The sequence below is a fragment of the Lissotriton vulgaris genome, chromosome 12, assembly GCF_964263255.1.
Source record: "Lissotriton vulgaris chromosome 12, aLisVul1.2, whole genome shotgun sequence".
Lineage (NCBI taxonomy): Eukaryota > Metazoa > Chordata > Amphibia > Caudata > Salamandridae > Lissotriton > Lissotriton vulgaris.
Window position 1 is genome coordinate 703,714,818 of NC_141700.1, and position 27,537 is coordinate 703,742,354.

At 46.9% G+C, this 27,537-nt stretch overlaps 1 protein-coding gene across 1 annotated transcript; it reads right to left on the minus strand.

Annotated features, from left to right (window-relative positions):
- Positions 1-490: 490 nt before the first annotated feature.
- VGF (VGF nerve growth factor inducible) lies at positions 491-25,317 on the minus strand. Its single transcript, XM_086945942.1, has 2 exons — positions 25,252-25,317; positions 491-4,052 (listed from the first exon to the last, which is right to left on the minus strand). Exon 2 carries the CDS (start codon positions 4,034-4,036, stop codon positions 2,399-2,401), a length of 1,638 nt encoding a protein of 545 aa, XP_086802068.1. The 5' UTR covers positions 4,037-4,052; positions 25,252-25,317; the 3' UTR covers positions 491-2,398.
- Positions 25,318-27,537: the final 2,220 nt, after the last annotated feature.

The following is a 27,537-nucleotide window of genomic DNA, read 5'->3' on the forward strand; positions in this document are numbered from 1 at the left end:
TATCATCCGCAATATGTATGGGAAGTGTCTTATTGGTCAGGATGATACTTTATCAAGACCCTTCGCTTTGCACATAGTCCTAGGTCAGGATTATTTATCCGTAAATATGCACAGCAGGCATTTCTCGACTGCTACCTCATCATATGGGTTACTGTTGCACTGTCCGTCCCACCCCCCATGTCATTGGAACTGTTGCCCATACCACAAGCTGACCTATGTAAATAACAAGAGTAACTCTTAATAAAATAGTTGCTTTTATTTCTTAGCAAAACTAGTAATTCACGTGCTATTTACAACAGGCAAACAATATTTTATTAAGTACAACAACGGTTCAGGACAAGGAAACTGGTTATACATGAGTCAAACTTCACGAAGCAAGAAACTGGCAGAGCTGGAGGGACACGTGCAGCACCCTTTGCACAAATCTTGCATGGTCTCTGCAGACATTCTCCGTGGATCCGGACTGCTTTTTTGTGGAATGTTTTATATATTTTTATTTCTTTTTTTATTTTTTTTGCTGGAAATGCTGGTGGATTGTTTCGACATTGTGTGGTCTTTGGATGTCATGGATTGTATACAGCGATCGACACTGAGCAGCATGCCTAGGCCTACCCACGGGTACAAAGATAACTCATGTAACTGCGGCACTTCACAATATTTAGCAGGATCTGCATGTCACCGGCATTGTTCAACCATGTCACAGGAGTGGAGGGGCTCTTCTTGTCTTCTAAGGCAGTATAGGCTGGAGCATTTCACCAGTGATACCAGAGTTCTATAGAAGAACAGTTCTGGTTTAGCCAGAAAGATCAGGAAATTGGTTGCCTGCCTGTGCATAAGATCACCAGAACAGTGCTTTGCTCTAAGGTGAAGCACAGACAAATACCAGAGGGATTTGTCATGGTCTGTTTGGGTTGATAGACAACGTTCTTACCATGTGCGAGTACAGTGATTGGCTTTTTACTGCATCAGATGCTAGGTGAACTAGCGAATGATGGCAATTTTGCTTTGAATAGTCATCCAAGTAAATATATATATATATATATATATATAGATATATATATATCTATATATATATATATATATATATATATATGTATGTGTGTGTATATATATTGGAGACGTTTGGCACCTTTCTCTTCAGAGATTCGTTCTCTGCACTATTGATGGATGTGCTTCAAAATGCGATTTGTAGAGTACACCCCTGTGTAAATAAACATAGGAGCTATTTTATAGTGATGTTTTTGATACATTGATATCTAGTCAAGCATCGGGCTACATATCATCCGTTTGCAAAGGGCAAAAATGCATTCCCGGAATTGATATGGACTAATGCAATTTGGACAAATGTCACCCATGAACCTTAAAATACATTGTCGATGAATGTGCTCCAGAAATCTGCTTCTGGTCTTCACTCTTTGTGTAGCTTAATCACTGTTATGTTGTGCTCTTTTGGGTACAGTTGGTAGATCACAATGGACACCAGTCCTTTAGTAGAAATTTGCCAAATAGTGGTTCATAATGTATGTCAAATACAGTTGCATCTCCCTAATTATTCTTTCACATATTCAAAATGTATGCTGATGCTCATTGGACATAGTATGTACATTCTGTTCTTTATACCATGCTCCTATGCTTTGACAACATTTCCATAAGTTGGGATAGGATGTGAGTACATAAAAAAATAATAATAATAATCATAATTTCAATAAATCTTTGTGATCAAGTAGTCGTTTTCCCTATATTGGAGTGCATTCTTGGTTAAAATTATATGTCCATATTCTTTTTTACACACTGGTGACCTTCTGAAGTTCTTTTGAAAGAGATGGCTCTGAGATGCAGGGTTTACAGAAACAAAAATAAAATTTCCTTTCCAATGATTTCTGTTTTTCAAGATCGTGGAGATAAAGGGAGATGGTATACCATTCTGATGAAATGTGTTGAACTGACCCATTTTAATACAGATGTTATGTTGCTGTGTTCTGCAATACAACATTTTCAGAGGTCACTGGTGGTGGCCTACAGATCTAAAAACGAATTTGTATTTTCTCTTTGAAATTAGACATTTAGTCATGTTCAAAAGGGTGTAGACTACGTCAATGAATTGGGGGGGGGGGGGGTAAAATGCATGTGGATAACTCCTGACATGTCGAATTACCAAGTCTTTAGGTTGAGTGCAGATGTGGTATTTGGACAGAAGTCCTTCTCCATCCTACATGGATTCACGTTGTTGCTGTGACAGTTCCCCCTATGAAAGGGGCGCGCCCTGTCTTGACATTCGACCCCTGGGGAGGCATTTGTAATATGTGGCATTTTGTCTTCCCAGTTCATGCGTAATTTGAACATGTTTACACACTTAGATGAGTGGTCATGGCAAGGTGAAAGGGAGTTCCTCGCACTTTTACTGGAACACCTCGGGGTGTTTCAGAAGGATCTTCTCAATGTAGTTTTCTAGCTCTTCTTCCTTGTCCTGGCTGTCGTCGTAGTAGTCTTCTCTCTGCATCAAGGAACTTGGAGGGTTGTAGTAGTATTGATGGGGCTTCTGGAAAGCCCGGGGCTTGATGTAGTTGGAGTAGGTGTTTTGCTTATCTCTGTACCTTCTGGGCAAGGCAATGGGCGTGTCCTCGTACTCCAGGTCGTTCCCCAGTACATTGTTGTTCCAGACTCCTTCCTCCTTCATGTGGTGTTTGTTGTGTTCCTTTTTGTGATAGGGCGGGTAGTACATTGGCTGGGGGGCTTCGTGCCTGGATGAAATGGTCCTCACCCTCTCCTTGTGGGCCCTGTTGTGCCTAGGATCGTCCCTTTCTGAAGAATCTTTTTTCTTCTTCTCAACATCATTGATAATGTCTATGACATCATCAGCGGGCAGGTGGAGCTTGCTGGAGATCTCAATGAGTTTATCGATGGTCTGGGGATCCATGTCGTCATCCTCCTCATTGGATCTCTTGTCCTCAGCAGCATTGTCTTGCTCCCCCAGGCCATATTCTGAAGTGGCATCATCAATATCGTTCCTACCATCGTCGTCAAATATCAGGTTGTTCTTCTTAGTCTCGTCTACAAATGTCTCTGCCTCCTCCTTACCATTATTGTCTTGGTCTGTGTTGTCTTCTCCCTTGAGAAGGTACTGCAAGAGCAGGTTGGAGGCTATGTCTGCAATCTTATCATCATCTGTCTTTCCGTCTGGTTGCCTCCTGCCATCATCGAGGTTTTCATATTCACGCACATACTTTTTCTCTTCCACTCTCTCTTTGGTGTATGATCTCCTTTTTTCTTTGATGTTTTTTTTCTCCGGCTCTTGTTCATCTAGCATCCGTTGGAAGTCTTCTAGCTCTTTTAAGATGTTGTTTTGGTCCCTGTCAAAGTCTTTCTCTCTTTCCTGGTTGTTGTATGTGTCAATCTCGTTGGACCTCTCTCTCTTGGCAGCTGTGCTGTATTTCTGGAGCTCCTGCAGCATGGACTTCAGGTTCTCCAAATCATCAGAGTTGATATCGGTGTCTTCGGTCTTTTCCTCTTCCTTCCAAGCCTTGCTAGCCTGTTTGTTCACTGGCTGCTTCTGTGATTCCAGGCTGGAACTTCGAGTTCTGCTCTGGACCTTCTCTGTCATTGTGTCGTCGTCAGCTTTGGGTTCATCCTGTGCTGCAAAGTTGTTCTCATACTGCTCAAAGATATTGTCACGTTTGTCAGACGTGTCTTGAGGCTTGTCTTGGTCAATGTTAAGAGCCTGAAGGAGTACGGCAGCAAGAGTCTTAGGATCTATGTCTTTGAAGAGCTCATCGTCATCATCGCTGGGGGATGCCTTGGTCTGGTAGTTTGAGAGTGACCTAGTCTGCACCTCTTTTTCTTGATGACTTTTGCTCTCTAGAGGGGCTTCCAAATTGATCTCACGGTCCTGAGCTTTAAGTAACTCTTTGTGTTGGGCTTTGGGCAGGAGCTCTTCGTGTTTTTCCTCTCCCAGTGGTGCGGCATGGAGATAGCACTCCTGCAAGAGGATGATGGAGAGGATCAGGGCGGCTCGTTGGAGATATGTTGCCCAAATCATCTCTTTAATGCCCTTCCTGGAAGGAAAATTGAACAGTAATTAGAACAAGCCTATACTAAGCAGTAAAATCACTTGCAGTATAGGGTGAATCATGCTTAAAGAAGTACCAATATAACAAGTCAACACTAACAAATAAATAAGGGAATTTGGAAGTGGGAACCTATAGTAGGATCCCAACCGGAGGTCGAAGCCCTAAAATGTGTGTGTGTTTGAAGCTTTGTATCCTCTAGTCCCAAGTGGTGGTGTATTTGATACAGAAAGATGATTATATTGAGTCACAAGTAGCTGTGTTTTGAAAGCTCTCTTCGTTGAATTACTTAACATTGGTATGTGTCTAAGCTTCTCCCATTGCATTGCACATGTGCCTTTGTTTCAAGTCGTGCGCCAATAAATGACTTGGTTAGATGTGTCCTTTAAACTTGTCCTTGTCGGATTACATATGTGAGTGTATTTAAAGCTTGCCTCTTTGAATTACTTACATGGGTATGTGTTGGAAACTTGTCAAATTGAATTTAGATTTTTGGATCTGTGTTTTAAGCGCAAGAAAATGTAACACATATATTGTGTGTGATTTAAACATGCCCCCTACTGAACTGCCTTATGTAGGTGTGTTGCAAACTTGTAATACTTGTGTGTGTATCTGTTGGGAATTGTTGCTTTGCATTTAATGTGTGGCTTTGTTTGGATGCTTAACCTATACAGTATATATTCACTCCCTGTGTCTCCCTTCCACTCGCTTTCACCCAGTCTCTATGCCTCCTTTTCTCTAGTTTACCTCCTGTTATTCTTTGCCCTTCACACTACCAATCCGCTTTATGTCTCTGCCCCCTCACCTCTCCTTTAGCTTCTGAAACCTCTTGAGGCTTATCTTTTTTCACATTTCCCCCTCTGATATATTCTCCTCAGTGCCCTCCTCTGTTCTTCCCCAAGCACCCACTTCTTATCCTTCTGGCGTGTTTGTATCCCAAAGCTCCAATAACGGAGGTTGTTCTAATATATCTAATTTATTTCAAACCACTTGCCTCCTATCGACACCACAGGTCCTATATTGCTTTTAACCTGATCTCTAATATCTGACTGCTGTCATTGTGTCTGATTTGCCAAGGGTGGCTTCGAATCAATTTTCGTCGCTGTTGCAGCTGGTGGTTGTTTTATAAGTACCCCTTTCATGACCGAACTGGACACATTAGTCTACAGATGTAATCTCAAAAACACAAGGCAGTGATCAATAAGTGCTTCCCCAGGACTGGACGCAAGCCAGATGTGAACTCCGGAACTGGTCACGGTGATCCACGTGTGGCCGCCAGAACTGTGAACTGTAAGTTAGATGTGCCATGCAGAGCTAGATAGAATACTACAGGTGTGACTTCCACGAATGAAGACAGTGGTCCGAGTGTGATGTCCATAACTGGACACTACTACTGGTGCACCTTTAAGAAATGGGCACTATGCACCAAATGCGTCCTTCCAAACTGGACACAGTACTCCTGCTGTGACCTGCAGGCCTTGACACATTTCTAGACGTTAGCATTCCAAAACTGGCCAAAATACTCTAGGTGTGGCCTCAGGCCGTGCAGACAATGGTCTCGGTGTGGCCTCAGGGCGTGCACACAATGCTCTCGGTGTGGCCTCAGGGCGTGCACACAATGCTCTCGGTGTGGCCTCAGGGCGTGCACACAATGCTCTCGGTGTGGCCTCCAGGATGTGCACACAATGCTCTCGGGTGTGGCCTCAGGGCGTGCACACAATGCTCTCGGGTGTGGCCTCCAGGATGTGCACACAATGCTCTCGGGTGTGGCCTCAGGGCGTGCACACAATGCTCTTGGGTGTGGCCTCAGGGCGTGCACACAATGCTCTCGGTGTGGCCTCAGGGCGTGCACACAATGCTCTCGGTGTGGCCTCCAGGATGTGCACACAATGCTCTCGGGTGTGGCCTCAGGGCGTGCACACAATGCTCTCGGTGTGGCCTCCAGGATGTGCACACAATGCTCTCGGGTGTGACCTCAGGGCGTGCACACAATGCTCTTGGGTGTGGCCTCAGGGCGTGCACACAATGCTCTCTGTGTTATCCTTATTACTGGACAAAGTATTACAGTTGTGGACTCTAGAACGTGAGGTTGGACCTCTAAAATTGGACATAACCCTCCCGGAGTGGCATCCAGACTAGAATGCAAAGCTTCACATGTGGCATTGATAACTGCACATGATCTCCTAACTGGGCCTCCAAAATGGGACCCAGTACTCCAGATTTGAGCTTCAAAACTGGGAAAAGTGCTGCAGATGTGATATCCAGAACTGGAGGCAATGCTCCAGCTGTGAACACTCTTCCCCTAGAACCAACTGTACATCATAATGGTGGTGTGACCTCCAGCACTGGACAGGATAGTACTGCTTGTTATCTGAAACAGGGCACATTGCTCCAGAAGTGGCCTCTGGCTGTGCCTGCCAGAAGTGACAATGGTACCTGTGTGACAAGCAGAAATGCGCATCATAACGTATTACTACTTTGACCACTATAACCAAGCACAATGCACCAGGTTTGGTCTTCAGAAATGATCAAAATGTACCAGACGTCTCCTTCAGAACTGAGCACAGTAGACCAGGTGTTTTCTACAGTCACACCTGTTCTGAAGAAAGCTACGGCAAATGTAGTGATCCATGGCAATTTCTGCCCATCTTGCTGATATTGACACCAATAAAAATGCTGGAAAAGGAGGTAAATAGCAGGCTGACAGAATGTATTAATTCTCAAGCATCACTGGATCAAGTACAGTCGGGATTTAGAATGAGTCACTAATGGGTGCGGTAATAGATGTACTAAGGTGGATGCTAGACACAGAAGGACATGCCGCTCTTATCCTTTTAGCCGCATTCAGCTCAATATCCCATGCTAGTTTAACTAGATTGAGGGAAATTGGCGTTAGGCCTTCTAATGAATATCCTGTAAAATCTGGGGTATCTCAGAGCTCAATTTATCACTATGCTTTTTAATATTTATGTAAACAGCTTAACTCAGATAAGACCGAGGTAATGGTCTTTTACCTGGATACAAAGTTTGGTCAGATGTGTGGTTGCCTCTAGACCTTGCCTCCACCCGGACCCCTAAAAGAGTGGTCCAGGATAGGAAGGTTACCTTGGCAATAATCTAGATTTTCAGAAACAAATAAACCATGTCATATTGACTTGTGTTTTCTGTCTTGGACTGCTGAAGAAACGTCTTCCTTTTTTTCTTTCCTGTGGAAGGGGAAGTTGGCAGTTCAAATCCTGATTTTACTGACATTTGACTATTGTAATTGTCTCTATCTAGACATAAAAAAGTCTACGGGCAAGAAGGTGCAAGTCATACAAAATTTGGGCCGGGCAACTGATCTTAAAGCTTCCATAAATGGCACTGTTCTCCTCCCATAGGAGGATGCTCCATTGACTCCCAATTGTGAAATGGATTTGTTTCATAGGCCCAGATGCATCAAGCTAGAATCTGCCCCTTTGCGACCGGTATTTTTGCATTTGGGATGCATCATCCCAAATGCAAAAATCGCAAATTAAGAAATCGGAAAATTGCGATTACTTGCATTTAAGGAATCTCACATTGAGATTCCTTAAATGCAATGCATTAAAGTTTAAAAAATAGCGATTTCGCTAATAGGGCTCGCAAATTACCTTGAAGTTGAACTTCATGGTAATTTGCCAAAACTTTGAAAATTTAGTGCATTTTTCAAAGTTTCATGTTGTGCACACACATGCCCTAAGGGCATGTGTGTGCGCAACATATGTGCACAGATCAATTTCAGTGGTGCAGCAGGGTGTCCTTTGGACACCCCTGCACCCTTGAAATCGCATTCTCAATTTGCGATTCGCTAATTGCGATTCGCAAATTGAGAATGTCTTCCCCTTCATTCCTATGGGCCTCTAGGCCCATAGGAATGAATGGGGAGGTATTCCTTAATTGTAACTCGCAATTTGCAACTCGCAATTAAGGAATTTTAAGAAATCGCTATTTTTTAGTGATTTCTTCATGCATTGCATTTTGCTATTCCTTAATAGAGAATCGTTATTTCTCGCTATTAAGGAATAACATAATGGAGTCTTGATGCATCTGGGGGTAAGTGATATGCTTGGTGCCCCAAGCAATACAGAAGGCTGCAGAAATATCTCTTTGCCTGGACAACATTTACCTTATGATCGTGTAATTCGCATCATTTTGTAAATTTTGCATTACATGAAATTCCTGAAATTGCGCCATTGTGCCACTTCATGTAATTATGTACCGTTTGTCGTAAAAATGTACCATGAACATGCCATTTGCAGTAAAAATATACTTTAAGCGTGTGGAAGTAACAGAGCAGCCTTTGATCCGCTGGTGAAAACAGTCGGAGAATACCTTGTTTCAGACTGGTTTGGTTTGGAGCTAGGTCCTTTGGCTTGCCAGCTGCTAAATCCTGGAAGGCCCTGCCACATAAGCAGAAGAAGATGAAGCCCTATTATCCCTTTAGGAAAGGTCTACAACTGCTTTGTTTCGGCTTATGGGCAAAGGAATATATGTTCAGAAAGTATCTAGCGCCAGGATTTCCATATGGGCAACCGTTTCCGTTCTGTACGATATTGTAAAACAACATAACTGAGCACGAAACATCACGTGACATTCTTATCTGAGCAAAGTGCATCAGATGTGGCCTACATACCGAACACAATGCATTAGATGCAGCCTTCAGCACCAAGCAAAATGTACCAGATGTGGTCTTTAGAGCTGGATACGCAGCTGCAGATGTTCCCTTCAGAGCTTAACGCAACGCACAAAGTGGGCCCTTCGGGACTGGGAACAATGCACCACGTGTGGTTTCAAAACTGAACACAATGACCCAGGATTGTTTTCTGAAGTGGGCACAGTAATCCAGGTGTGGTCTTCAGAACTTGGCACAGTGAACCAGGTGTGGTCTTCAGAACTGGGCACAATGAACCAGGTGTGGTTTTCAGGACTGGGCACAATGAACCAGGTGTGATCTTCAGAACTGGGCACAATGAACCAGGTGTGGTCTTCAGGACGGGGCACAATGAACCAGGTGTGTTCTTCAGAACTGGGCACTATGAACCATATGTGGTTTTCAGAAATGAGCATGGTGAACCAGGTGTGGTCTTCAGAACTGGCTGCAATGAACCAGGTGCGGTCTTCAGAACACTGGGCACAGTGAAGCAGGTGTGGTCTTCAGGAGGCACAATGAAGCAGGTGTGCTCTTCTGGACTGGGCACAGTGAACCAGGTTGGTCTTCAGACCTGGGCACAATGCAGCAGGTGTGGTCTTCAGGACAGGGCACAATGAACCAGGTGTGGTCTTCAGAACTGGGTACTATGAACCAGGTGTGGTTTTCAGCAGTGAGCATGGTGAACCAGGTGTGGTCTTCAGAACTGGGCGCAATGAACCAGGTGCGGTCTTCAGAACTGGGCACGTTGAACCAGGTGTGGTCTTCAGAACTGGGCGCAATGAACCAGGTGTGGTCTTCAAAACTGGACACAGTGAACCAGATGTGGTCTTCAATACTAGGCACAATGAACCAGGTGTGATGTTAAGAAATTAGCATAGTGAAACAGGTGGGGTTTTCAGATAGAAGCACAATGCACCCGGTGTGGTCTTCAGACCTGAGCACAATACACCAGGTGTGGTCTTCAGAACTGAGCACAATGACCCAGGAGTGGTTTCAGAACTGGGCACAAGGCATCAGATGTGACATTCAGAAGGGAGCACTGTTGACAAGGTGTGGTCTTCAAATCTGGGCACAGTGAGCCAGGTGTGGTCTTCGGAACTGGGCACAGTGAACCAGGTGTGGTCTTCAGAACTGGGCACAATGAACAGGTGTGGTCTTCAGAACTGGGCACAATGAACTAGGTGTGGTTTTCAGAACTGCATACAATGCTCTGGTGTGGTCTTCAGAACTGCGCACAATTCATCAGATGTGAGGTCAGAAGGGTGCCTTCAGAAATGAGCATGGTGAACCAGGTATGGTCTTCAAAACTGGGCACAGTGAACCAGGTGTGGTCTTCAGAACTGGGCACAATGAACCAGGTGTGGTCTTCAGAACTGAGCACAATGAAACAGGTGTGGTCTTCAGAAGTGGGCGCAATGAATGAGATGTCTTCAGAAATGAGAATGGGGAACCAGGTGTGGTCTTCAGAAATGTGCATGGTTAACCAGGTGTGGTCTTCAGAACGGGGCGCAATGAACCATTTCTGGTCTTCAGAACTGGGCACAGTAAACCAGGTGTGACATTCAGAACTGAGCATGGTGAACCAGGGGTGGTCTTCAGATGGAAGCACAATACACCAGGTGTGGTCTTCAGAACTGAGCACAAATACCCAGGAGTAGTTTCAGAACTGGGCACAAGGCATCAGATGTGGCCTTCAGAAGGGAGCACTGTAACCCAGGTGTGGTCTTCAAAACTGAGCACAATGCTCTGGGTGTAGTTTTCAGAACTGGGAACGGAGCAGCAGATGTGGCTTTCTGAAGGGCGCTCAATAAACTAGGTGTGGTCTTCAAAACTGGGCACAGTGAACCAGGTGTGGTCTGCAGAAATGGGTTCTATAAACCAGGTGCGACCTTCAGAAATGAGCAGGGTGAAGCAGGTGTGATCTTCAGAACGGGGTGCAATGAACCAGGTGTGATATTCAGAACTGGCACAATGAACCAGGTGTGGTCTTCAGAACTGGGCACAATGAACCAGGTGTGGTCTTCAGAACTGAGCATGGTGAACCAGGTGTGGTTTTCAGATGGAAGTACAATGCATCGGATGTGAGTTCAGAAGGGTCCACCGTGAACCAGGTGTGGTCTTCAGAAGTGAGCACAGTGAACCAGGTGTGGTCTTCAGAAGTGAGCACAGTGAACCAGGTGTGGTCTTCAGATGGAAGCACAATGCTCTGTTGTGGTCTTCAGAACTGGGCATAATGCATCGGATGTGAGTTCAGAAGTGTGCACAGTGAACCAGGTGTTGTCCTAAGAACGGGGGCACAACGCACCAGATGTGGCCTTCAGAACTGAGCACTTCTAGTTTTGCTGCTGACGGGACAGTGACAGGCGCCCTACATTGCATCACAATTCTCTGTGAAAACAATGATTTCTAGTTAATTTCTGTTTTGTATTTCATTCAAAAAGCAAACGGTAAACCCGCTACTGAGTGTGACCGCTCGTACATAAATATGGACCTCGCTGCAGCGAAGTGCTTTACTTTTTTCTCCCTGAAAAAAAAACTATTTTAGGAGCATAATATCGATAAGGGCTGGGGATGAAAAAATATTCACGTCATACTAATATCAAAAGGACATAGTTTTAAGATTGTCTGGAAACGTTTTACTGACAACAAATGAATATTATTGAAAGATGTTTTAGATTAATTTTGCTTTAAAAATACAAAATAAACTATTGTTGTCTAATATAGCTAGCGAAAATTATTTTTCCCCGAAAATGCGGGGCCCTGTCCTGTTAGACGTTCCCCCAAAGTGTATGATTTTGAGTTCCTCGACCAGTACCGCCCCCCCCCCCCACTCACACACACAACTGGTACTGGCTCTTCGGAAACCGACACAAGGTGGTGGTGGCCGGAAGGAGGGGAAGGGGGCTTTTTGCTCTCTGGTCTGGACACGCTTTTAGCCACTTGGTGACCAAGCGTGGTGGCTTACACTGAACCCGGCTCTTCTATAAGCGGGACACGCCTGTCAGTGTGGATGACCCCACGAGCGGGGCCCGGCGCGGTCCAGGGGGGACCGAGAGAGAGATTGAAAGTGGAAGATGTCTGCGGAATGTGTGGACTACGGGGAAGCGGTCAGGCTGGGAGGGAGGGTAACAGAGCAGGGGCGACTGGGGAGGGTGGATAGAGGCTGAGAGATGGGGAGAAATACGGAGGGAAAAAAACTAGGGTTAGGGGAGCCTGAAACGGAAAACGGGGGAATGTAAGAGTTCCGTTCCCTTCAGGACGTGGAAGATGCGAGTCTGTTCTGGGAAAGGGGCGGAGGGCTTTAAAGTTAGGGATGTGACATACCCCCTCCATATGTTCATGAGATCACAGGCACAGTTTGCCTGCGCTCTTCACGAGGACGGTGTGCGCGAGAGGCCAGTCTCTTCTAAGGGGGGCCCTCACTTGCTTGACCGTGTGCGCGAGAAGCGCATCTCTTCCGCTTGATCGTGTGCGCGAGAGGCGCATCTCTTCCAAGGGGGCCCCTCAACTGCTTGCCCGTGTGCGCGAGAGGCGCATCTCTTCAAGGGGGGCCCCACCTGCTTGACCGTGTGCGCGGGAAGCTCATCTCTTCAAGGGGCCCCCCCACCTGCTCGGCCGTGTGCGCGAGAGGCGCATCTCTTCAAGGGGTCCCCCACCTGCTTGACCGTGTGCACGAGAGGCGCAACACTTCAATGGGGCCCCCACCTGCTTGACCGTGTGCGCGAATGGTCCATCTCTTCCAAGGACGCCATCACTTGCGTGGGAGCTGCAGAAAAGGACGTTGCCCCAGCGCAGTCCTAACATTGCGCGCCATGGGAAGGTGGCGACCAAGCGGCAGCGCTCTTGAAGCACGCAACAGCTAGAAAACCACCTCCCCAGCACCGTGTAGCAAGACATCGAAGGCAAGGCAACACAAATCCCAACAGCACGCAACAATCCCGTGAACATCAACCAACATGTACTCGCACTGGGCAGCACAAATTAACACATGCCCAAAATAGCAGCATGAAACAAGCAACCCCAACACCAGACAACATATGTCTGCAACATATGTCTGCAACAGCAGGTAACACACCCTAGAGCATCAGATAACACACAGACTAAGCAACATATATCCAACAAAGGAAAACACAACCCAGGCGGCACCTCCTTCCAAGACCACGCAACCCACACTCCTGTGCCACGCAACACAGAACAGTACCAAAAAAATGATACGTGCCACAGCATCGGTAACACATACCAAAATACAAGACCCAAAGTACCAGGCAATGTAAACAGAACACCACATACCCAAATTACTAAGCAATGCACTCGCTGCTGACCAGGTTAAACCCCCTACCATAATCATCATAGCACATTTACTGCATACTACCCTCGTCTGGTCTCTTGGAGGCACATTCTGAAACACCTGACAACACACAGCATTCTTAGAGAACACATAGAACACATAACAGACAACGCCTTCTCCCAATACCATGTAAACACCACCAAAAAACAGACAAAAAACCACAGCAGCACATATTCCACCATTAACCAGCACATATCCCCAGCATAGTACAACACATACCCACATTACCACTCAACAAACACCTTCAGCTTGAGCCACACATACACCGAAACCCAGTGACACACACTGCAGTGGCAGGCAACGCATGTCTCTAAAGTAAAGCTGCATGTACCCTAATCAATGAGTAACATAAGCCACAGCAGCAACAAAGACATATTCTTCTACCAAATAAATCAATCAAGTAACATATGTTCTCAAAAGCCGCAACAACAGGCAAAACATACCGAGATACTTAGCATTAGATAGTACCACAGAAAGCAAAGCCCCATGCCACTCCTGCAGAAGGCAACAGGTGCCCCACTGCGAGAAATGAACAACCTAAGGCATTACACACCCCTTACACTTGCCCAGCGCCTTGAAACCCTCACGGGTGAGTAGCTGCACTTTACAAGCCGTGATTGATTAATTGCTTTGGAAGTGCAAATATCCAACAATAGGCACCACACAGACAGAAATGTAACCCAACTACATATAACAATCCCCAACAACATAGAGTAATACACCCACCCAAAACCATGCACCACTTAGCATGACACACTATACAGGAAATAGCCCCTACACAGAAAGATGCATACACCCAACAGGAATTCCCCCAAAACTGGATGGCACCAATCAGCCCGTATCCAACACCAGGCAACAAATACTGCACATTATATACCCAAACTCCAAATAACACATATCCCCAACACTAGACAACATATGTCAACAACACCAGACAATATGTGTGCGACACCAGGCAATTCACAGTCAATGTTGGGTAATATATGTCACCACCTAAGTCAACTGGTTGTATATACAGCCCCCACATTCAACAACACATGTTCAACACAAGGTAACTCACAACCTCAACCCAGACAGTTCCTATTACAACAACAAACACATCAATTTTAGACAAAACCCACTCCAAACCAGACGGCAAAGACCTTGCACCAGGCACCACATCTTCCCCCATCAAAACAGGCAACAGTTACTCCAACACCATCCCCCCGAAAATAAGGGAGCGCAGTGCCCCATTAACAGGCAGGAAACTCCACCAATATCATGTGACATATACCACAACACATGGCAATATAACCCCATCCCCAAAACAGTTTTCTCAACAAGCAACTCCTTTAATCAACACAACTTGACAAATACCCCGCCTGAAGAAAACACATATCCACAATATTAGGCATGCCACACATTAGTGCTAGGCATCATATACCTCATTGTTGAATGAAAACATGCCCAACACACACCAATTTGTGCCCCACACCACCAAATCATACCACCAACACATAGCAACATATATCCCTAACACCAGGCATCACATATACTCAACATCTGGCAAAGTATATCCTACCACTGTCCAACATACATCCTCATGCCAGAAAATAGTCACCACCCCTCTAGCGCCAGACATCACATACCACCCAACACCAAGCATTAGATACCCCAAAACATGGCAACAGTATCCTCCATCAGTATGCAACACATGACCCAAAAACAAAGGACAAAGGGCCAGATGTAGGTAATCCCGATTTACCTACTCTTAAATACCGAATCATACCGATTCGGTATTTAAGAGTAGGTAAATGGGATGTAGGTAATTTCACTTTTGAAATTACCGAATCGGAATGATTCAGTAATTACCGAATCGGTAACGGTATTTACCGATTCGGTAATTGCCATTGATTCCTATGGGCCTTGGGGACAGGGTGTCACTTTGACAACCTGTTGCACCCCTCAATTGTGCATGGGTGCATATGCTGCTGACATACATGCCCTTAGGGCATGTATGTCTGCAACATGGCAGGTTTTTTTAAAGCAAAAAAAATGCTTTTTGAAGGGTTTTCATTATTTACCACAAACTTCTAGTTGGTGGTAAATAACGAATTCTTAAACCCTTGTAGCACTGATGACAGTGCTACCTACGTGTTGAATTACAGAATCAGTAATTTTACCAATTCAGTATTTTACAGAATCCAAAAAATTACAAATTCGGTAAAATTACAGTTTTTGTAATTTAACATGCCCCTACATCTCAATATCCAAATACCGGTCGGAAACGGCCGAAAATCGGTATTTTCGGCCGTTTCCGACCGGTATTTGGATACCTACATCTGGCCCAAAGCCTCTTATTAAAATAAGACCAACACAAACTGCAGCAATGGGCATTACATGGCATGTTGTCATGTAAACTTCTATACTGTGCACAACCCACCCCAAAAAGAAGTTGTCACTCAACTTGATACCGTGCAACCCACGACCAGTGTATAGGGCATCACACATTCCCAATGCCATTCCCCTGAAGCCCCCAATACTGCAATGCATAACTCAATACAAGGCAGCACATATCCCCAACGTTAGACAACAACTCTAACACTAAGCACCAAGCAGCATATACCCCAACACACATTCTGAGCACCATGCAACCCACACCCCAACACAAGACAGTATACAGACTCATCACCACACATATTCACCACCAATCAGCATACCCTCCAAACATAAAAGAACAAACGGCAAAAAACGAAATCTCAGGTACAATGCAAATCCTACTTCAATACCAAGCAACACATGCATCAACCTCTAAGAACAGAGGACAATAAACAGCATTTGGCGTACCATCCCTAAACCAAGATTCACATTACCCAATGTCAGCCACAACTTGCCCCAACACACACCAGGCAACACCTGACACAGGGAAATCATTGTAGTTCATAACCATACACTGTACAGTACACCTGCACCACCCCCAACACCAGGCAACACGTACAGGAGCAATAAAGAGTACATACTACAACACTGGGCACACTGACCAGAACATTGGATAACAGCCACCCAAAAGCTGTTCAATATACACCTGCAACATCAGGCAATATTTGCACTCAACCAGTAAACAGTGCACACCAACCCAACACGAATAATATTATTGTTTCATGTATATAGAATGTCAAACACTTGACCCTCCGAAGGAAACAGCTTGACGTTGAGAGTGAGTGACCAGAGAAATGCTTTTATCTAGTCTTGGGTTACCACTTCTACCAGTGGGATGGAGGAGTAAACATGAGAAACAAGCTCAAAAATGATATTTGTATTTAGCCGGCAGTTGTAATTCACTCTTCGGTGTGGCAAAAGACATGCACAACACTAACCAAGCTACCCTCCAAAAAGTAAGATGAATCCACAATGCCTGACAAGACAAACACCTAATTGACAGCTCATAAGCCAACAGAGCATCAAGTACAGCAACGTTGGGCAGTCCCCATGTCAACACCAGGTGCATATCTCAACTCCGGGGAAAACTACAAAGAACATGTACCCGACACTGCGCAAAACTTGCACTGATACTAGTAGCCAACGTAAACACATACCATCAAGAAAAACAACAATCAGAACCAAAGATGACACAGCTCTCAATACCAGGAAGCATATGTGCTAACACTAAGCAATGCAGACACCAGACACCGGGCAACATAGCAACAAACAATACTAACCCCAACACTGCAGAACATGTTGTGTTGATTCGGGGTCACAAATACTGCTTATATTAAATGATACTCTCAGTATCAGGCATATCTAGATGCACCAATGTACAACACATGCCACTACACAAAGCAACACATACTCTAAACACCAGGCAACATAGGGAACACAGACACCCCACATCAGAGAATGTTTACCTACAAGACAAATGATTCACCCGCCAACAAAAGGCACGATATAATATTGCAGGAATATACTACTTCAGCAATCTGCAACACATCTCTTTATACAACATATTACACAACAGCAGAAAACCCAAACCCACAGCACCGGCGTGATAATACACTCAACATATGGCAACACATCCCTCCACTGACACAGAATATTCCTAACAAGGAACAACCTATGCACCCAGCAACAGACAGCACCACACTCTCTTCCTGTCAACTGTGAGCATCAAAGATAGTCAACATACACTCCATAGGAAAATATATATCAAATGTTGCATATTCCACTCAACTGCATTAAAACCAAAAATCAATAATGAGCCAGCACTCCATCCCCACCTAAGCTTCCAGCCACCCTCACATCTGCTCTTCACCTCAGCAAGTACTCCTCGTTTGAGCATTATCTGATCTCAACACGAACTAAAACAGCATCAAACACCATGTATGAATCAGCGCACACTCCAGACATAGTTGTTTCTACTGTATAAAAATAAAATCCAACCTTATACCCCAAGAAATAGACATCCTCCCTTCTAATACTGAAAAGTAAGCAACCTACCAATGACGTCTTCTAGTGAGCAAAACCCAGCCTCATATACTAATACACGCCCAGTACAAGTTTTTGCAAGAGCGCCTTATAGTAAGTAACATTCAAGCTCACAAACCAGTACACCTTGAGTACAGAATCTTGTAATAAATAACCTCTTGTGATGAGCAATCCTTCATCTGATACGCTAATACACCCCCAGTACAACCTCCTGTAATAAATAATCTCTTGTGAAGAGCAATACCTACTCTAAAATGCAAATACACCCCAGTACAACCTCTTGAAATAAATAATCTCTTGTGAAGATCAATACCCAATCTGAAATGCTAATACACCCCCCCAAAATAAACTCTTAAAATAAATAACCACATTTGTGAAGATCAATACCCCACCTGATACGCTAATACACCCCCAGTACAACCTCTTGAATTTTATAAATAACCTCATGTGAAGATCAGTACCCCACTTGATACGCTAATACACCCCATTACAACCTCTTCTAATAAATAAATAACCTCATGTGAAGATCAATACACCATCTGATAAGCTTATAAACCCCAGTACATCCTCCTGTAACAAATAACCTAATGTGAAGATCAAAACCACATCTGATGTGCTAATACAACCCCAGTACAACCTCTTTTAATATTTAACCTCTTGTGAAGATCACTACCCCATCTGAAATGCCAATACACCCTCAGTACTACCTCTTGTAATAAATAACCTCATGTGAAGATCAATACCCCATCGGAAATGCCACTACACCCTCAGTACTACCTCTTGTAATAAATGACCTCATGTGAAGATCAATACAATACCCCATCTGATACGCGAATACACCCCCAGTACAACCTCGTGTAATAAATAACCTCCTGTGAAGATCAATACCCCATCTGTTACGCTAATACACTCCAAGTACAAGCTCTTGTAATGAATGACCTCATGCGAAGATCAATACCCCATCTGATATGCCAATACACCCCCAGTACAACCTCTTGTAATAAATAACCTAATGTGAAGAGCAATACCCCATCTGATACATTAATACACCCCCAGAACAACCTCTTGTAATGAATAACCTAATGTGAAGATCAATATCCCATCTGATACGCTAATATACCCCCAGTACAGTCTCTTGTAATAAATTACCTCTTCTGATGAGCAATACCCCATCTGATACGCTAATGCACCCCAAGTACAACCTCTTGTAATAAATAACCTAATGTGAAGATCAATACCCCATCTGATATGCTAATACACCCTGAGCACAACCTTTTGTAATAAATAACCTAATGTGGAGATCAATGCCCCCATCTTATATGCCAATACACCCCCAGTACAACCTCTTGTAATAAATAACCTAAAGTGAAGTTCAATACCCCATCAGATACGCCAATACACCCCCAGTACAACCTCTTGTAATAAATAACCTAATGTGAAGATCAATACCCCATCTGATACGCCAATACACCCCCAGTACAACCTCTTGTAATAAATAACCTAATGTGAAGATCAATACCCCATCTGATACCCTAATATACCCCCAGTACAGCCTCTTGTAATAAATTACCTCTTGTGATGAGCAATACTCCGTCTGATACGCTAATGCACCCCAAGTACAACCTCTTGTAATAAATATCCTCTTGTGAAGATCAATAACCCATCTGATATGCTAATACACCCCCAGAACAACCTCTTATAATAAATAACCTCTTGTGATGAAAAAGGCCCCACCTGATACGCTAATAGACCCCTCGTACACCCTCTTGTAATAAATAGGTGCTTGTGATGAGCAGTAATCAATCTGATACGCTAATACACCCCCAGTACAACCTGTTGGAACAGCTTCTTATATTGAGCAATACGCAGACTCATGCACCAATGCAAAGCAAATTCAACCTATTGCAGTGGCCCCTTAGACAGATACCCAACATCTTACACTAATACAGCCCAGTACTGGCTTTCAATAGCATCTTACGTTGAGCAAGACCCAACATCACATTTAATACCCAACCTCACACACCAGTGCACCTCAGTACAAGTTCCTGCAAAAGCCACTTCGAATAATTAATATCCAACCTCATGCACCAATGCAATCCCAGTACAACCGCTTGCAGTTGCCGTTTACAATGATTGATACCCATTCCCACACATCAATACACCCTCAGTACAAGCTCTTGTCATAGCCCCTTATAGCGTGGGATATCCAGTCTCACACAATAGTACACCACAGTACAACCTCCTCCGATAGCCCCTAGAGTGAGCAATACCCAACCCCATTCACAAATATATCCCTGTACAAGCTCTAGAACTAAATAACCTCTTATAGTGAGCAATGCACAACCTCACACATTAATACACCATAGTACATTCTCCTGTCCTGAAATAGTCCTTTAAAGCGCACAATATTCAACCTCACGCATCTATACAACCCCAGAACAAACTATTAAAATAGCCCCTCATAGTGAATAATATCCAACATTATACACCAATAGTCCCAGCACAAGCTCATGAAATGGCCCCTCAGAGCGACACCCACCCTCATACACTAATAGACCTCCAGTACAAGCTCTTGAAATGGCCCCTCATAGCAACACGCACCCTCATACACTAGAGACATCCAGCACAAGCTCTTGCAACAACCCCTCATAGCAATACCCACCCTCATACACTAATAGACCTCCAGTACAAGTTCTTGCAACAACCTCTCATAGCAATACCCACCCTCATACACTAATAGACCTCCAGTACAAGCTCTTGCAACAATCCCTCATAGCAATACCCACCCTCATACACTAACAGACCTCCAGTACAAGCTCTTGCAACAACATCTCATAGCAATACCCACCCTCATACACTAATAAACCTCCAGTTCAAGCTCTTGCAGCAGCTCCTCATAGCATACACTAATAAGTCCCCAGGACAAGCCCTTGCAATAGACCTGATAGTGTACAATACCCAACCTCCCACCCACATACAACTACAGTAAAAGCTCCTGCAATAATCCCTCCAGTGCAAGCTCTCTTTATAGCGAGCGATGCCCAACCTCAAACACTGATGCACCCCACTGCAAGGTCTCTTTATAGCAAGCGATGCCGAACATCAACACCCAACCTCAAACACTGATGCACCCAGTAAGAGCTCTCTTTATAGCGAGAAATGCCCAATCTCAAACACTGATGCACCCCACTGCAAGCTCTTTTCATCGCGAGCGAAGCGCCCAACCTCGAAAACTGATGCACCCCACTGCAAGCTCACTTTATAGTGAGCGATGCCCAACCTCAAACACTGATGCACCTCAGTGCAAGCTCTCTTTATAGCAAGCGATGCCCAACCTCAAACACTGATGCACCCCAGTGCAAGCTCTCTTTATAGCACGTGATGCCCAACCTCAAACACTGATGCACCACAGTGCAAGTTCACTTTATAGAGAGCGATGCCCAACCTCAAACACTGATGCACCACAGTGCAAGCTCTCTTTATAGCGAGCGAAGCCCAACCTCAAACACTGATGCACCCCAGTGCAAGCTCTCTTTATAGCAAGCGATGCCGAACATCAACACCCAACCTCAAACACTGATGCACCCAGTACAAGCTCTCTTTATAGCGAGCGATGCCCAACCTCAAACACTCATGCACCCCAGTGCAAGCTCTCTTCATCGCGAGCGATGCCCAACCTCAAAAACTGATGCACCCCACTGCAAGCTCACTTTATAGCGAGCGATGCCCAACCTCAAACACTGATGCACCTCAGTGCAAGCTCTCTTTATAGCAAGCAATGCCGAACATCAACACCCAACCTCAAACACTGATGCACCCAGTACAAGCTCTCTTTATAGCGAGCGATGCCCAACCTCAAACACTGATGCACCCAGTACAAGCTCTCTTTATAGCGAGCGATGCCCAACCTCAAACACTCATGCACCCCAGTGCAAGCTCACTTTATAGAGAGCAATGCCCAACCTCAAACACTGATGCACCCCAGTGCAGGCTCACTTTATAGAGAGCAATGCCCAACCTCAAGCTGTTGCGAAAGCCCTTACTACGGAGCAGACAGTATCCAACGTTGTGAACACTGACACAGCCACGCCCTTGGTACCACGCAGTGTTCAATCCTGCAGTAACATCGTTTACTGTACAACATCAAACCGTACAGCAGGAAGTAATACACCCCAGTGATTGTCAGGCAACAATCAGCACCTGCAACCCCAGTCCATTTAGTGATTGAAAGGATACAAGCACAACAAGCTCGTTCCTCGACACTCTGATCTCAGACCCCCATGGATGTAGGGTGGCGCACCTGGGCTCCAGCGTGACGCGCTCGGGCTCAAGCGTGACTCCGGCGCGCCTGGCGCGCTCGCATTCTGGACTCTTAGTCCAGACACTGCGGCTCGTTTAACACAGTAGATCCTTGCTTTTATCCAAGGGCTTTGGTTTTTTCAGGCACTGTCGTGCAGGGCTTGCGTGCATCACTGGGACTCTGCCAGCATCCCTTTTCGTGCTCTAGTGGTGCTGCCTCTCCCGGAATGTGACAGGCACTCCTCGGACTCTGCCAGCATCCTTTCTCGGGCTCTGGGAGGTGCTGGCTCTGCCGGGGTGTGACAGGCACTCCTCGGACTCTGCCAGCATCCTTTCTCGGGCTCTGCTGGTACTGGCTCTGCCGGGATGCCATAGGCACTCCTCGGACTCTGCCAGCATCCTTTCTCGGGCTCTGGAAGGTACTGTCTCTCCTGGGATGTGACAGGCACCGCTCGGACTCTGCCAGCATCCTTTCTCAGGCTCTGCTGGTACTGGCTCTCTCGGGATGCCATTGGCACTCCTCGGACTCTGCCAGCATCCTTTCTCAGGCTCTGCTGGTACTGACTCTGCCAGGATGTGCAAGGCACTCCTCGGACTCTGCCAGCATCCTTTCTCGGGCTCTGGAAGGTACTGGCTCTCCTGGGATGTGACAGACACCGCTCGGGCTCTGCCAGCATCCTTTCTCGAGCTCTGATGGTACCGGCTTTCCGGTTATGCGCCAGGGCTCTGTTGGAATCTCTGAGACTGGTGTAACCCCCGGGTCTTCTTTGATCTCAGGCTCGTGCGTGTTTCCTCCGGCTCTCTTCCTCTGCAGCTGGATCGCTCGCTCTGTGTCTGTGTACCTTGCTTGTACTGCAGAATCTGTCCCGGGATCGCCCTGCGTGCCTTGTACGTGCAGGGCCTGTCCGGGGCTCTGTCTGTGTACCTTGTACGAGCAGGGTCTGTCCCGGGTTCTGTCTGCATACCTTGTACGAGCATGGTCTGTCCCTGGTTCGCCCTGCGTGCCTTGTGCGTGCAGGATCTGTCCGGGGCTCTGTCTGTGTACCTTGTACGAGCAGGATTTGTCCGGGGCTCTGTCTGTGTACCTTGTACGAGCAGGATCTGTCCGGGGCTCTGTCTGTGTACCTTGTACGAGCAGGGTCTGTCCCGGGTTCTGTCTGCATACCTTGTACGAGTAGGGTCTGTCCCTGGTTCGCCCTGCGTACCTTGTACGAGCAGGATCTGTCCCGGGTTCTGTCTGCTGTACTTTGTACCTCAAGATCGGTCCCTGGTTCTCTCTGCGTACCTTGTACGTGCGGGATCTGTCCCGGGTTCGCTCTGCGTACTTTGTACGTGCGGGATCTGTCCCTGGTTCTGTCTGCGTGCCTTGTACGTGCGGGGTCTGTCCCGGGTTCGCTCTGCGTACCTTGTACGCGCAGGGTTTGTCCCGGTTGTGTCTGCTGTACCTTGTGCCTGCAGTATCTGTCCCGGGTTCTGTCTACATACCTAGTACGAGCAGGATCTGTCCCGGTTTATGTTTGCGTACCTTGTATGTGCAGGATCTGTCTCGGTGTCTGTACATCGTCTCAGTAGCTAGACCACGACTCTGTATATTGTCTTCTACCTCGACCAGGCTCTGTACCTTGTCCCTGTTCCTAGACCGGGGCTCTGTGCATTGTCTGTGTATCTAGACCAGAGCTCTGTACATTGTCTCTCTACCTATAGCAGGGCTCTGTACAGTGTCTCTGTACTCTGTATCTGTACCCGGGCTCTGTACATTGTCTCCATGAGCGAGCTCTGTATGGTCTCAGTATGCGGGCTGTGTCTCATGTGCGAGCTCTGTACGGTGTCTCCTTATGCGGGCTCTGTCTCGGTATGCGAGCTCTGTGCGGCGTCTCTGTGTGCTGGCTCGGTAGCTGTCTCAGTATGCGGGTTCAGTCTCGTTGTGCGGGGTCTGTAGGTTGTCTCCGCGCCTTCCTCTGGCCCGGCTGCTTTCGTATGTTTCTTCTGCTACGGACTTTCTCCGCCTCGGTGCGCGGTGCTCTCGCACTGTTCATGTTCCTCGGACCGCCTCGGGCTCTGCACCTCGGCACTTCTTCCCCTGCCCCTGGCTCCTTCTGACTGTGGATCAGTGACTGTACCTGAGGTCTGTTCCGGGTCCCGGCTCTGATGGAGGTCGATGCCTGTGCCCCAAAGCAGGACTCTGTACCTGCGCACTGTCAGAGACAACGTACTCGGTTTCTCCCTGCCGCCCCACCTTCATCTCTGTACCCGAGTGACATACTTGGGCTCCGTACCTACACCTGTACCTGTGTCTCTGTTCCCACCCCTCACGATCTCTGTACCTGGGTGACGTACTTGGGCACCGTACCAAGACATGCACCTTTGCCTCTGTCCCTCCAGATCCCTGTACCGACCGAGTGACAAGCTTGGGCTCGGGACCTAGACCTGTAACTGCGCACTGCCCCAGACACTGTCCCTGTGTTATCTCTGCCACACCCACCCCGCCTCATCTCTGTCCCCGAGTTGCGTACTTATGCTCAGTACCTAACCCCTGTACCTTCACTGTATATATTTTTGTCCCTTGATCCGCCCACCTCAGCTCTGTGTCGGGGTACGGCACTGGCTTCCCCACCTAGACTTTGTATCTCTTCTAGGCACTGCACACCTGTGTTTTGTCCCTGGCTGTTCGGTGTGAGATAGCTATGCCTGGACTCTGCACCCACATTATGAATCATGCACTGCGTCTTTGTTCTCTACACTTCCCCCTACCTCGCCCCCCCCCCCCGTGCCTGTGTACCCGAGTGATCTGCTTGGGCTCCCTACCAGACTCATGACTCTGTGTCTCTGTGTCGTCCCTTGCCCCGCCCGCCCCCAGCTGCGCCGGGGTGCTATTCCTGGGTCCCGAACCTACACTTTACATCTACACTGTGTACCAGGCGCTGCACCTGCGTTCTGTCCCTAGCCCAACCGCATCTCCCCGTCTTCCCCCATCAAGCCCCCTATCTCCCCTACATACCCTCTTACCCCCCCCCTCCCCCCACCACCACACGCACACACACACACACACACACACACACACACACACACACACACACACACACACACACACACACACACACTGTGTACCGGGAGGCTCCTTTCCTCGACTTTGAACCCGCGCTGTGTACCTGGCGGTGCTCTGAGGCACCACACACGGGCTCTGTGCCTCTGTCCTGACTTTGCACCCCGTGCTCCTGCCGTTCTGTTGTGTGTGCCTCACCTCAGTACCTGTACTCTCAGTCCGTACCTTTCTTTGCACCTGACTCCGCGGAGTCTGTGGGAATCTTCCAGATGCTCTCACACTCTATCTCAGGCTGTGTCTCACTCTCACACTCTACACTTGGGGTTGTACTTGACTCTCTCGGGTTCCGTACCTTTCTCCTTACCTTGCAAACTATGCTCCTGCTCTGTGGCTCTGTTCTCACTCTCCTCTGACTGTCTCTGCTGATTTCAGCACCAAGGGGAGCTCCGGCAGCTCATATACCAGGCTCAGGCGTCACGTGACTCTCCCGCAGCCCCCGCCATTGACGTCACAGTTCATTCATAAGAATCTGTCCGGGCCCTGGAAGGGGGGTGCGCATGCGCAGAGCATCGGAGGGAACTGCATGAATGGGAAGGAAATCATGAATGAATGGGGGAGGGGGACCAGCCTTACTCCAGCGGCAGGGAGAGGGGGAGGGAGCCCTGCTGCCTACAACCAGTCAGGCGAGAAGCCGTGTGCTGCAATGTGCATACCAAACAGCCCAGAGAGGGAAGAATGGGCATAGACGACACAGACCATGGCAATAGGTCCATTGGGAGGAGGAAGAGGACATCAGGAGGACAGGGACCATGGAAGGACAGAGACCACATTAAGGAGGACAGAGAGGGAACGAGGGCTTCGGTGCGTAGAGGGGCAAGGGCAGGAGTCGGTGGAGCCTGTCAGTGAATTTAGGTACGGGTGGGTTTGGGCCTAGAGGGCCAGGAAATAATGATGACGGGGTTGCAGGGTCCCAGCCACCAAGAGAAGAAGGGCACGTTGGAATATAAGGTACAGTCAGGAGCATCCCAAGAAAAAATTGAGTGCAAGATGGGACGTGGAGTCAGCAGCGTTCGAAGTGGGCGGGGACGGAAGGGCACGGCGTGCCCCTACTTCTTAAAATTGTGTTAGTCCGTTCCCCTACTTCTTAATTTTGATAGAGCGTACCGGGGACTGTAAAGTTGCCATACTTTAAAAGTACACTTTTTTTTTCGCCGCACGAGTGGTGCACCGTGAATATTCAGGAGGCCTCTGCAGGGCGCCCGACCTCCTCCCCTTCCCTGCTGTTTCTAATGGGCCTGCAAACCGAGAGTGAAAGGGCCATCAGTGTAGCATGGTGCGAAAACGGCTACTCTGATGGCTCTGTGGCTACTGTGAGCCCGTGATTCACACCTCGCAACGCTGCCAGCCCCCACTGTGACCTGTGACAATGATTCTTTTGGTGTCAATCAGACTGAGGGACGCCACCTGGGGGACTTCTTGACTTGCTATATATCTGCTCGCCAGCCAGCCACTGAAAAGCTGACCCAGCCCCACCAGCCTCTCCTGTAAATTACTCTCCTCTCCGTGCCTGCCCAGAGGTCCCTGACCCCTCCTTTACAGCTCTACCCTTTCGCTGAACCGGGCCTGCACGAGGAGCCTGGACTGCCTCTGAAGCGAACTCCCCAAACATCAAGTAAGTAAGTGGGGGGAATAAAACACTTGGTGCATAATTCTCCTTATCCCTTTTCTTTGCTGCTTCTGTCTTCTTTCTCTCTGCCTTTCCTCGTATTTTATCTCCAAACCATTCTCTTTTCTTCACTCCATCACCTGCTTCTTACTCGCTTGTATTTTTCTGCCATCCTGTAAAAGTGTGATGTATACGGGTCACATCTCAAACCGTTTGCACCGAGGTTAGAGAATCTACTGATTAGGCCCACTTAGTAGTGACGTTTGGTGCTGGTACCTCTATAAGCTCTGACCCAGATTCTTTATAAGTACCCAGGTGTGCTCGTACTTATGGAGGCTCTATGGTGGGGTGTGCAGCATTCTGAAGCAAGGATGCGCAGAAGTGTTGGGTGGTATGCAGGAGTTGCTGGGGATCAATGTGGCTTGCTTTGCTTATCGCCTACTGACTGCCTGTGGGGTGCTTGAACTGTCGCTATGGTCTGCCCTACTTTCTTCAATGTGCATGACTCAGCTTGGGCACTGGTCCTGTGATGGACTGGCCTCCTGGCTGGTAGGGACAGTGCTCTGGTAGCCTGCAATAATGGACGTATTTCAGGAGTAGGCAGACTGTAAACACAATTGGCCTTCCTCTAAGGCAGTGTCCCTAACTTATTTGCGGCATTCTTACTTTAAAAAAAAACAATCTACATGCATGAACATTTTTATTGTGTTATTCTCAATTATTTGGGGGGCTTGGCATCTAACGTAAAGCTGGCCTTATATTACTGTGTAGAAAACCCGCCCGCACTTCCCAGAACACAGAGATAAGAAGCCCCAGGCAGATGACAACAAGATTTCACTTAGAACAGAGGAAGACAGTCTGTAAAAGTATGAAAACCGAAATAAACATACATTTTCCTGTGCAGAAAACGTTTTTCACTAAACTCTTAAACACACTGAATGAAGTAACAATGCAGTCATTTGACAGGTGTAATGATCGAATAGT

Coding starts and splice junctions, on each gene's coding strand:
- VGF (XM_086945942.1), bottom strand. CDS start 4,036: ATGATTTGGGCAACATATCTCCAACGAGCCGCCCTGATCCTCTCCATC.